General features: G+C 35.7%; 1 protein-coding gene across 1 annotated transcript; it reads right to left on the reverse strand.

Moving 5' to 3' along the window:
- Nucleotides 1–1,673: 1,673 nt before the first annotated feature.
- Nucleotides 1,674–13,162, reverse strand: MGAT4C (MGAT4 family member C). The gene is made up of 3 exons (XM_052641401.1): nt 13,016–13,162; nt 4,642–4,789; nt 1,674–2,815 (listed from the first exon to the last, which is right to left on the reverse strand). The coding sequence occupies exons 1-3, from the start codon at nt 13,160–13,162 to the stop codon at nt 1,674–1,676; spliced, it is 1,437 nt and encodes a 478-aa protein (XP_052497361.1).
- Nucleotides 13,163–13,489: the final 327 nt, after the last annotated feature.

Raw genomic sequence — 13,489 nt, forward strand, 5'->3', positions numbered from 1 at the left:
GTCTTTTCTTAGACTCTATCATACAAGTGATTCCTAAGAATTTTGTTTCAGGACGGAAAGAAGAACAAGAGGAATTCCTTGTCTTCTCATTATCCCAAGTCTTGTATTTCATCTCTCTCTCCATATTGTATATGTTGTACATTCATCTATATACTAGTATATTTATTTGTCTTCATGAGCTTGAGTTAACTCTGGGAGATTGTGAAGGACATGGAAGCCTGGTGTGCTTCAGTCCATGGGGGTCACAAAGAGTTGGATACAACTTAACGACTGAACAACAATAAACAATAAATCACTTCATCTTTGCTGTTTGTCAAAAAAGAAAATGATGAGACAAGCTCAGGATATTCTGAAAAAACAATGATTTTAGGATGCACTAATATAGGTGTCCTGAATTGCTTTAATGACTCTATGTGTAGACACTATGGTGAAGTCCCTTACAGTAAAATTTAGACAAGTTTGCTTACCATTTGGGTGCATATATCACAAGAGTATCATTTAGGATACTTCAGGATTATTTTATAGAATGACAACATGACTTATGGAAAAATTATGCAAGCTCTTTTCAGATAGAATAACTTTTTAACTGACACTCAGGTACCAGAGAAACAAGAGCATAAATTATGTGAAGACCAATTTCTACATAAGAGAAAGAACATAGTCTGGATATTAAAACATTTGATCTCTCATCCTGAACTTGCTATAAGTGTAGAAAAAATGACTGATTTCTGTTTCTTATGTTCTTCCTTCATAAAATGTCCATTTGAACTCCAAAAAAGTATATGATAAATCACAAGGATTTTAAGCATATGAATTTTAATACAAACATATAAAATCAATTTCAAAAATTTTCTGCATATACTGAAAATGTTCATTAGGAATGGAATAACCATAAGCCTTCTCTATTTTTTTTTCTATTAAATGCAGGTACCCAGTGGAACCTGAAAATATTGAGCATAACCTTTATTTTTGCAAAAGGGAACCTGGAAAAAGAGTGCTTCCCACAGAAAATTTATTGACAGTAGGTGTTCAAATTTTTGTACATTGAACAATTTCCCCTCCTATATAAATAATCAGGGGAGGATATTAAGTTTTTTGTTCTTCTTTTCATCACCTCAGTGACACACAAAGTTCTGTTGTAAAGACATCACTTCTATGAGGAGGTATTCATTGTAGATGTACAGAAGTCTATGGTAACCTAAGTTTACAAGAAAAACAAGACAGATTATCATTCTAACCAACTGCATGGTCACAGAGATGCTTAATAAAATTTATCTGATGATATAATGAAATAAATTCTTGACTAAGTGCATACAGTGGGAACTATCTTTCACGATTCATCATTGAACAAACCACATTTTCTCATTTTAAATCCTTCATGTCACCTTTTTGACATGCAGATGAAATTTTGAAAGTAACACAATGACATTAAAATATAAACAAAAGTATTATTAACTATGAACTGATACACAGCTTCAAAAGTTAAAATAAATGTGTGCATAAAAGTAAAAGTATACTGACAATGAGCAGATCAAAACTGCCAAAATGATTGACTTTTTAATTATCCAATCCATTGCTTTCCCTCTAAAGGACAAAGGGAGCAAAAGAGGAAGTAGCAAAGCAGGAAGCAGGAAGAGACCTGCTTCAGTAACTGGACATATTGGTTTAATTGGCTAAGAAGTCCAAATGCTAATACTCCTAATAATCAGCCATTCCTTTTGTGTTTTGGTAACATATATCCTCATACAATGTATATCAAATGGAATTTTTTGATTTACATCAGATACTTCAAAATTTCCATTTCTGAATTCTCCTAGTTTAATATAAGTAACACATTGTCTATTTTGTTTAAAATATCGAATATTCCCCCCAACATCTAGAGCTCCATGATGCAAAATATCATTTTGTCGATCTTCTGTTCCAGTATTCACTTTAATTCTTTTGATTACAATTGGTTTTTCAAATATAATCACAAAGACATCTCCTGTTGAAGGTGGTTTCCCCCAGAAGTAGTCATCAACACTACTGTAAGCTTTGCTCGCATCATAATTTTCAAAAACACTCATGTTGGTATACAGACTTGCAGGAGGGTTATCTGGGAGGTCAAATGGCTCCTCTTCAAAATCATCATCCTTCAACTTATTTTCAGTTCCTTTATATGATGAATAATAACCCATGTGCTGAAAGAGAGATGGTTTAAAACGAATCACATTTTTCTGAGCTAACAGACTCCGGAAATGAGTCAATAGCCAATCACAAGGCATTTCTTGATAAAACATTAATAAAAAATGTGCCAAACGTGGGAGATCATGAGAATGATAAAGTTTTCCAATATAGCCAAGCTTAGAGAACTCAAGGGTTACCCAGTAAGTTCCTTCTAAGGATGCAATGACTTTCTTGATGGCAGTTAAGAAATTTTTTGAACAACGAACATCATCTTCAAGCATTACATAATAGTATGAAATATTGGCACAAAAGTTGAGCAAAAAAGCATAATCTACATTTTGCTTGGAACGAAATCTGACTCTATCTTCTGGATCATTGTAATTTCTTTTAAGGCCACTCAGGATTGGGTAATATTCCTCTGGAGCATGTATAACCATTAACCTTCCAGCAATAATATGGTGGGCAAATTTCTGTGTAATATCTTGCAGCATGACCTCACGCCAGGATGAGTTAAAGTCAGCTAGATGAACCACCACTGAAATTTCCTTTAATTCTTCATAGCTGGATTGCTCAAAAATTGACTTGATTGTCTCAAGTAAATAGCTTCCTTTTTTTCGTCTCACTGATGAAAGTCCAATTGTAAGAAATCCTGAACAAAAGAATCCAGAATGAAGACAAATTAAAGGTGAAACTGGGTTTTGAATAACATAGGAAAAAGAAAAAAAAAAGTTCCTTTCCCCTTAGGCCTTCTACTCTATTAAGTATATCTAAGTGAATGATCATATATAGAGCATTTTGTGATTAGAGAATTATGCTAAATATACAAAAGCTTCCCAGGTGGCACAGTGGTAAAGACTGCCTGCCAGTGCAGGAGACACAGTAGTAACCGGTTCAATCCCTGGGTCAGGAAGATCCCCTGGAGGAGGAAATGGCAAATTACTGCAATATTCTTGCCTGCTCTTACTCTCTGTTTTGTATTACCTCTTTAGTATAAAGCAGTTGGAAAAGGAAATGGCAAACCACTCCAGTATTCTTGCCTGGAGAATCCCATGGACAGGGAAGTCTGGAAGGCTACAGTCCACAGGGTCTCAAAAAGTCAGACACAACTGAGTGACTAACACACACAAACTCTCTATTTTATATTGCCTGTTTAGTATAAAGCAGTTGGTATACGTGCCAGCACACATTTGTAAATTTAGTATGGAAAGGGATTAGTAATGTGTGAAAAAAGGTGGTGCAATAAATGGAGATTTTAAAAAATAGTGTCAGTCTTTGAAATTAGGAGGAAGTTTAAGAGAAGTAGACCTTTGAAATGGAAGAAAAAAGATTTAAAGAAAGCTAAACTATTGCAATTTTTCCTCAACCTGGTGATCACAAACTCACTTGCATAAACACTTCTTAACAGGGAACTCAATTTTTGTGGTCTCCACACCACCTACTAAGAAGTTCATGACATCACTGTGTATCACTGATTCTAAAACATATTTTTCACACAGAAATATTTTAAACTCAGGTTGTATATCACAACTGATAGCATCTTACAACTTAAAATTGATGATGCTTGTACTTTCTTAGAGGTACATCAGTTAGATCATGATATTTTCTATAATTTATAATGTCTTGAAATTCATGAAATGTAGTATTTTACTTCTTGGATCAAAGTTCCTGTAGTGGATTGAATAATTGCTTCCAAAATTTTATGTCTGTCTGGAACTTTAGACTGTGACCTTATTTGAAAATAGTCTTTGAAGATGCAATTAGTTAAAGATCTCCAGATGAAATCATATTGGATTTAGACTGGGCCATAAATTCAATGACTAATTTCCTTATAAGAATGGGAGAGAACACAGAGAGGCAAAGAAGGGCCATGTGGAGAGAGTGGCAGTGATTGCAGTTTTGCTACAACTAACCAAGGAATGCCAAGTGCGGCTAACACCCGGAGGAGGCAAGGAAGGGTTCTCCTCTAGCTGGAGTCTGGTGCTGCCAGCATCCTGGCTTCTGAATTCTGGCTTCCAGCAATGTGAGAGAATCCATTTCCATTGTTTCAGACCACCTAGTTTGTGACCATTTGTTATGACATCTTAGGAAACAAATACAATGACGTTCACTACTTCAAACTGGTGGCATGTCATAAAACCAATGTTTGAAAATGTATCACTGTGTGAATAATTATTTTTAAAAGCTAACTTAAAAAAGTTAAAGTGAATTGCTTTTTCCTAGTCTCCCTATATGAATTCTATAGAAAGCTGTTAAAAACTTCATGTCACAATTAGGCATTTAATTTTTTTGGTGTTGTTATTAATGAAATTGGATTGGTCAATAACTGAATTTGTGAAGAAACACTAAATGTTTCCCAAAATATATATTATGTTAGTAAAGCCCATAAATTTCTTGTTATACAAATGAAGCATACTATCATTATTTTAAAACAAAGTATTTTATTGTTATTGATTTTAAAAGTATAAGTATACTTACGCTTTCTTTGTAAAGGCATGACAGCTAAGTAGCGATAGGTGACATTGAGGGCTCCTGAGAAATTGGACAAATCTTTGAAAGTATGCATGTAGTGTTCTGAACTCAGCTGATGTGTAGATGTTTCCCTTAAAATCTGTTTGTCTCCTTCCTGAATGCCAAGAAGGAGGAAGAGAGAAATAACAGATGGTCATGGATTAAATAAACTTTCTCCTTACACAATAATAATAATTATATATACATATATAACGGGTATATATATCTGATATACAATATTTTTTTGTTGTTGCTCAGTCATGTCCAACTCTTCGCACCCTATGGACTGCAGCACACCAGGCTTCCCTGTCCTTCACCATCTCCCGGAACTTGCTCAAACTCACATCCATTGAGTTGGCGTTGTGATGCCATCTACCCAGCTCATCCTCTGTCGTCTCCTTCTCCTCCTGCCTTCAATCTTTTCTAGCATCAGGGTCTGGAGAAGGAAATGGCAACCCACTCCAGCACTCTTGCCTGGAAAATCCCATAGATGGAGGAGCCTGGTGGGCTGCCGTCTGTGGGGTTGCACAGAGTTGGACACAACTTAAGTGACTTAGCAGCAGCAGCAGGGTTTTTTTCCAATGAGTTGGCTCTTTGCATCAGGTGGCCAAAGTATTAGAACTTCAGGTGTAGCAGCAGTCCTTCCAATGAATATACAAGGTTGGTTCCCTTTATGTTTGATCTCCTTGCAGTCCAAGGGACTCTCAAGAGTCTTTAATATGGATATTATATAAATATCAGTTACTGGCATTAGAAGCTGTAAATAATTATTTTTCACCTGAATTCTAGATTCTGTTCACTATTTTCCACTTTTTATTTTATGCTTACAGTTGCTTTTCTAAAGCATACATTAATAATGGCATTCTTTTGATAAAAAAATTGAAACCTCCCACTGTTTTCATGTTAAAATTCAAATTCTTTACAAGAATCTTCAAACTTGACAGTGATCTTTACAGTTTCATGTAAAGCTAATTCTCACTAGATTCCCCATATCTGAATCATATTAAACTATTTACTCTTCTTCAAGTTCTGTCAAATAAAAGACCACACATTATTTCTAAGATTTTGAAATTTTAGGAATGATTAGAAGGATGCAACAGTGAACATAATGATTGGAGTTTGAATAACTTATTAATCAAGGAGTGTTAGTCAGTCATTTATGTAACCACTATAATCGAAGGCTATTGAGAATGGACAGGCATGGTCTTTGTGAAATGATACTATTTTTTTACAAATATCTTCAAGATATCTTGATTAAGAGACATTAATACCAAATGTTCAAGGAAATGTCTTTAGACTATGTACAGGTCTTTCCCATGATGTTTGCTTGTTGCTTGTGAATGTAGAGGGGGAGAGGGAGTGTCCTGATGAAAGTGAAGTTTAGATCTTTTATATTTAAAAACTTTAGTATCAATTTGATAAGGGAATTATGTCATACAATTTTCAGGATGGTTTATATTCAAGAAGATATTCCTATTCAGCTTAAAAATATCCTGCTAACAATTAATTGCTTCCCTTTATCTCCCTTTGATATAAATTCTGTTGTAGATTTTGATTATCTAATCATTTGAACAGCGTCTGTCTACAATGTGGGAGACCTGGGTTCGATCCCTGGGTTGGGAAGATCCGCTGAAGAAGGAAACGGCAATCCACTCCAGTACTGTTGCTTGGAAAAATCCCATGGACAGATGAGCCTGATAAGTTACAGTCCATGGGGTCGCAAAGAGTCGGACATGACTGAGTGACTTCACTTTCACTTTTCACTTTCTATTAGTTATACATTACTAGCAACATGATGACCTGCTTGGCTTTTGTATATGGTTTATTATCACTGGTAAAATATTAGGACGACCTCATTAGATTTTTTTTTTTTTCCTTTTCTGGCAAAGTATCTATTGTGCTGTGTGAGTTCTGTGGATATTTCGACTATTGAGTATAGGATTGGCAGGTCAGGTATGAGCAATGCCATTGAGACAACAGAGCAAGTACATGTATTAAATGAATTTGGTTCTCATACTATTTGACTGTGGTCAATGAAACTTTAATCAATTAAACATTATCCTAAAATATTAGAAAGGATTCAAATACAAATTTTACTTTAGGTGGAACATTTACTGCTTTATTTCAAATTCAAATATCAATGGAAAAAATGACTAACTCAAAGTTTTGAATCTATGGCCAGGCTGAAATTGTCTTAGAATAAAAGTTGAAACAGTGAACATTGACTGGCAAGAACTTTCAATCTGGTCCTTGATAAATGAATATGCATTCTGCATATCCTTTCTGTATATTGAATTATGTTTATGAGCCTATATTTGCTTTTTAACAGTGTATTTCTATATTTTATATTGCCTTGATAATTTGGACAAAGAAAATACTTTATTGTGATTTATAATGTGTTTGCCATCTATAAGTTACAGAATTTTAAAATAAATGACATTAAACTTGGGAGGCTAGTTGTACTAATATCCATTGAATTCTGATTATTTTAAATTAATTGGACATAAATATTTTCATCTTTGTATTTCTGAAAACCTAAAAAAAATCATGCAAGTTTTAAAATGAGCAAATTTAGGATTTTCAAAAGGTAACTGGAGACTCAATTTTGCATTATCTACTTTAATAGTAAATATGTCCATATTTAATAGGATCTAGAAAATACATTTATAAAAATCAGGCAGTAGTCACAATACTGAATTCATTTTACCACTCTGTTCTTATTTGATGTCACATTCTAAAGGAAGTGCAGGATACTGAATATCTCTTTAAGAATTCTATCTTGAACATGTAAAAATCCAGACCTTTTCTGTGATAAGATAGGGTACATTCATCCTGATTGAAGGACATAACAGAATATAAGATGAAATGAGACATATGAAAGCACTTTATTAAATTCTCAAGAACAAGTCTTTATACTTTTCAGCATAAATAGATAATACAACTTTCACCTGAGTCAGCCTTGTTGGCTGCTTTCCAGAAGCATCTACCTGAACAGCCAGGCTCTCCCTGGATACCTTCTTTCTATAGCTACTATGCTGTAGTGTGTTTTTCAGTAATAAGACAAAGCTTTATGACAATCATTTTCTGGATGGGAATGAAATTCAATGGACTAGCTACAGGCTAAATATATACCCTAGTGGCTACTTTGAAGATGCTCACAGCTGAGAGGCTAAGTTGATTGGGCATGCAGTGTCTCTTCTACTTAGTTTGCCTTGTAATACAATTTGTCTATTATACCAAACTTGGCTTTCTTTCCTACTGAAAAGCACATATGCCTCTATCATATACACATTACACTAAGCTGTTATACGCTCAGGATTTGGGGCCATTGATGGATTTTCTAGCAAGAAGAGTAGAATACATGTGGTAAATAACCCTAGAGGCCTTATTACTGTAATTGTTTATCTGAGTTCTCTGAATTATAACTATAATTTCCTCCTGATTTAAAAAAAAAAAACAAAAAACAGTGGACTTCCCTGGTGGTCCAGTGGTTAGGACTGTGCTCCCAATGTAGGGGGCTGGGGTTCAATCCTGTATCAGGGAACTAGGATCCTCATGCCATAACTAAGAGGCCAGTTTTCTATGGATATTAACACATTGCTTAAAATTCTCCAAGCCAGGCTTCAGTAATATGTGAACCATGAACTTTGAGGTGTTCAACCTGGTTTTAGAAAAGGCAGAGGAATCAGAGATCAAATTGCCAGCATCCACTGGATCATTGAAAAAGCAAGAGAGTTCCAGAAAAACATCTATTTCTGCTTTATTGACTATGCCCAAGCCTTTGACTGTGGGGATCAAAATAAACTGGAAAATTCTGAAAGAGATGGGAATACCAGACCACCTGACCTGCCTCTTGAGAAATCTGTATGCAGGTCAGGAAGCAACAGTTAGAACTGGACATGGAACAACAGACTGGTTCCAAATAGGAAAAGGAGTACATCAAGGCTGTATATTGTCACCCTGCTTATTTAACTTCTATGCAGAGTACATCATGAGAAACGCTGGGCTGGAAGAAGCACAACTGGAATCAAGATTACTGGGAGAAATGTCAGTAACCTCAGATATGCAGCTGACACCATGCTTATGGCAGAAAGTGAATAGGAACTAAAAAGCCTCTTGATGAAAGTGAAAGAGGAGAGTGAAAAAGTTGGCTTAAAGCTCAACATTCAGAAAACTAAGATCATGGCATCTGGTCCCATCACTTCATGGCAAATAGATGGGGAAACAGTGGAAACAGTGCCAGACTTTATTTTGGGGGGCTCTAAAATCACTGCAGATAGTGACTGCAGCCATGAAATTAAAAGATGCTTACTCCTTGGAAGGAAAGTGATGACCAACCTAGATAGCATATTCAAAAGCAGAGACATTACTTTGCCAACAAAGGTCCATCTAGTCAAGGCTATGGTTTTTCCAGTAGTCATGTATGGATGTGAGAGTTGGACTGTGAAGAAGGCTGAGCGGTGAAGAATTGATGCTTTTGAACTGTGGTGTTGGAGAAGACTCTTGAGAGTCCCTTGGACTGCAAGGAGATACAACCAGTCCATTCTGAAGGAGATCAGCCCTGGGATTTCTTTGGAGGGAATGATGTTGAAGCTGAAACTCCAGTACTTTGGACACCTCATGCAAAGAGCGGACTCATTTGAAAAGACCCTGATGCTGGGAAAGATTGACGGCAGGAGGAGAAGGGGACAACAGAGTGTGAGATGGTTGGATCGCATCACCAACTTGATGGACACGGGTTTGGCTAGACTCTGGGAGTTGGTGATGGACCGGGAGGCCTCGCGTGCTGCTGTTCATGGGGTCACAAAGAGTCGGACACAACTGAGCAACTGAATTGAACTGCACTAAACACATTGTAGAAGAATAGTTTTAATGTAATTGTACATGAAGACAATGAATATTTAAAAGTTTATACATATTAAGCCTTGGGCTAAAATTTGGTCCAAAATGTAATTTAGGTAGAAAACGTCCTCTAGTAAAGAGTGAATACTTAATAAAAATATTGTCACTAAATTTTCAAAATGGGGGCATGCTTATACTTAACATCCATTTTAATTTACTTTTTCTAACATAAAGTAAATATTTAAAAAATAAATTCAGTTTTTTAAGCTAAGAAGCAATCTCTTCTCTGTATCAGGGATGATTTGTAAATCTGATTAGATATATATGGACTTCCCTGGTGGTATATGGCTAATGTAGCCAGATTTCATTGAGAAAGTACTCTTCAGTAAGAGCTACTTCATTAAATCACACTTTTAAATAATGTAGGTAGGACTGATGTTTAGACAGAAATGTATAAATAGAGCAATAGAATTTGATCTTATGGGTATGTACTCTATTATTTCTTATATATTTTATGGTGAATTGAAGTGGTTCTCTTCCAAAAGACATAAAGATGTTTGCTGCACATAATATTTTGTCTACTTAAAGTTAAATATTGAAATTGCACTTGAAAGAGTCTTATCATCACTAAATGCAACAAGCATCCTACCAATACCATGTTTTTGATTTACAAGACGTGATTTACTTTCACCAGTACACAGAGATGCAAGAAATAAATGTTTATTACAAAATTAAATCATTAATCAAGAGCTCATCTAATTAATTTACAATCTTCAATTCTCTTAATTAAAAAATAGCTGGATCACCTAGGTTTTGCTCTATTGTCCTTAAATTTCAGAAACCTAATAGGTTAAAAAAATCTAAAATGCATATTACTAGTAAGTCTTTCCAGTTTGCTTTGTTTAACTAGATCATGCCTAGTCAAATTCTATTAACTGTGGTACCTTCAATATGGTGAATTGACTAAGGATGGTAAAATTAGACCTATACTTGAAGGTAAAAGCCCACAATATTAAACCTATAATTGAAGGTAAAAGACATAGGCAGAGTCAAGATCTTGGAATGTGACAGAATTTCACCATCTAAGAACAATGGTAAGGGGGGCAAGATGCCTTACAGAAGACCTCCTAAGAAAATCTGTACCAACTAAGATCATTTGGTTGGCTTGTAGGATATAGAATAGTATCTGGCAAGTAACTGGTAGTTACTAAATCATTTTCAATTAATAAAATAAAACATTTTACTAAGAAATGATCTTTGAAGTTGTTGTCAGAGTTTCTCTAGTTAAGCTATTAAGTGAAAGTTTTCAGCATGCTTTTATGAAAGAAAGTACTTTCCAGTTCTCTGTATGTTCAAAGGCTTTGGTTTTCTGAAATATGTAAACAGGAATAATTGTACAAGTATTAGAATTTTCTCAGATATCTTAACATCAATTATGATGGAAAAAGTAAATAAGAAATAATGTCCATAATTATTCTCATTAGACATGAATTATGTGACAATCATAACAAAAATAAATAATAGAGACAAACTGAGTTCTCACAATCAGTCAGAATGTGTCTTTTTCTATACTTTCATAATTCACTTAAAATTCATTCAGGGAATTTCCCTGGCAGCCCAGTGGTTAAGTCTCTGTGCTTCCATTGTAGACAGCATGGGTTTGTTCCCTGGTCAGGAACTAAGTATCTATAATTGTGTGGTGTGGCCAAAAAATAAAAAAACTACTCCCCTAAAAAAAAAACCCATAAAATTAGGGACTTCCTTGGTGTCCCAATGCATATCATTAGTAAGTTTCTTCAGAGGTTAAAATTCCACACTTCCATTGCAGGCGGCATGGGTTTGATCCCTGGTTGGGGGCTTCTCAGGTGGCTCTAGGAGTAAAGAACCTGCTTGACAATTCAGGAGACGCAAGAGATAAGCATTTGATCCCTGGGTCAGGAAGATCTCTTGGAGGAGGGCATGGAAACCGACTCCAGTATTCTTGCCTGGAGAATCCCATGGCCAGAGGAGCCTGGATACTCCGTAGAGTCATAAAGAGTCAGACAAGACCGAAGCAACTTAGCATGCATGCATGTACAGGGGACCAAGAAACTGCACGCTGCCAGACATGGGGAAAAATCTACTAACTTGCTAATTTTACCTTTTTTAAGCTATTGAATAGTTTTCACATTCTTATCTTTAGTTCTTGACATTCTTTATAACTTTTTAGTGACTATCAGGGTAAAACATGGTGGTCATGTACAGCTATTCAAGATCCAAATGAGATGTCACACATTAATAAAGCATTCCTTCTTAACAAAATAGCACACTTAGTATCATTAATTAGACAATAGGATTCGAAAATTTTTGATAATATAGAAAAGTAAAGAAAGTAAGGAGTTCAGTTCAATTCAGTCGCTTAGTCGTGTCTGACTCTTTGCGACCCCATGAATCGCAGCATGCCAGGCCTCCCTGTCCATCACCAACTCCCGGAGTTCACTCAGACTCATGTCCATCGAGTCAGTGATGCCATCCAGCCATCTCATCCTCAGTCGTCCCCTTCTCCTCCTGCCCTCAATCCCTTCCAGCATCAGTCTTTTCCAATGAGTCAACTCTTCACATGAGGTGGTCAAAGTACTGGAGTTTCAGCTTTAGTATGATTCCTTCCAAAGAAATCCTAGGGTTGATCTCCTTCAGAATGGACTGGTTGGATCTCCTTGCAGTCCAAGGGACTCTCAGGAGTCTTCTCCAACACCACAGTTCAAAAGCATCAATTCTTCGGCGCTCAGCCTTCTTCACAGTCCAACTCTCACATCCATACATGACCACAGGAAAAACCATAGCCTTGACTAGACGGACCTTAGTCGGCAAAGTACTGTCTCTGCTTTTGAATATGCTATCTAGGAGTAATACCTATAAAAACTTGTTTAGTCTATTTACAGGTGACTCTGCCCAGTTCCACTTATGTGTATTTTTTTCAATAAATATGTAATATACTACTATGAGCTTCCTGGTGGCTCAGTGCTAAAGAATCTGCCTGTCAATGCAGGAGACACGGTTCCATTCCTGTGTCAGGAAGATCTGCTGGAGAGGGAACTGACAATTCATTCCAGTAGTCTTGCCTGGAGAAGCCCATGGACAGAGGAGCTTGGTGGGCTACAGTCTATGAGGTCATAAAGAGTTGAACACAACTGAGGGACTAAGCACACAAACACACACACAGACATACAATGAATTCAGATAGGGATGATAGCTAACTTATTTGTAATTAGATGTGCATATTTGCATTAAATATAGCATATAGCATTAAATAAAGCATTGGAACATGAGCCAAAACAATTATACTGTTGACAATGTATAATTGATATAAAAAAGTAGCTAGATAGGAAAGATATATGTTATAATATTGCTCAGACTAGGGCTATTTCAATATCTTGGGACTGAAGTTATGTTGCAAGTGGACTGTCTTGTTTGACTTATGCCTTAATTGAACAACAAATAATCAACCTCCAAGACTTACCATAACATAGCTATCTTCAATGTACAAGTTCATAAACAGAAGGAAAATGACAAGAACTCCCAAGAATGAGACAGTAGAACGTTTTCGCAGGCATCGCATTTTATCTAGTATATCAAAAATATGTTTCACTTGGTGAAATTTAACCATTCTCTCCTGTGGAAAAGAGGCACAGAATTACTAACTATTAATTATGCATGTAAATATTTCTTCATCATATCAATCAACAGGCCTTTATAAAATTTTACTCTCCAGATATTTGAACCAAAATTGCTTACAGTTTCACACCAAAAGTTGGCATAATTTATCAAAACATTAACATAAAGATAATGCAGTGTTTATCTTAATGTAGTGTTAGTAAAGGTGAAAAGCACAGTTATTTCTGAACAAATAAATATTGGTAACAATAATGTAAGAAAATAATAGTCCCCACTGCACATGGTGAATGCAGCCATGAAATTAAAAGACACTTCTGCT

This window comes from Budorcas taxicolor, chromosome 5 (genome assembly GCF_023091745.1).
Source record: "Budorcas taxicolor isolate Tak-1 chromosome 5, Takin1.1, whole genome shotgun sequence".
NCBI classification, from domain to species: Eukaryota; Metazoa; Chordata; class Mammalia; order Artiodactyla; family Bovidae; genus Budorcas; species Budorcas taxicolor.

Coding starts and splice junctions, on each gene's coding strand:
- MGAT4C (XM_052641401.1), bottom strand. CDS start 13,162: ATGGTTAAATTTCACCAAGTGAAACATATTTTTGATATACTAGATAAA. Junction 4,790..13,015: donor TTGAAGATAGCTATGTTATG/GTAAGTCTTGGA, acceptor CTTGGCATTCAG/GAAGGAGACAAACAGATTTT. Junction 2,816..4,641: donor CATGCCTTTACAAAGAAAGC/GTAAGTATACTT, acceptor TCTTTTGTTCAG/GATTTCTTACAATTGGACTT.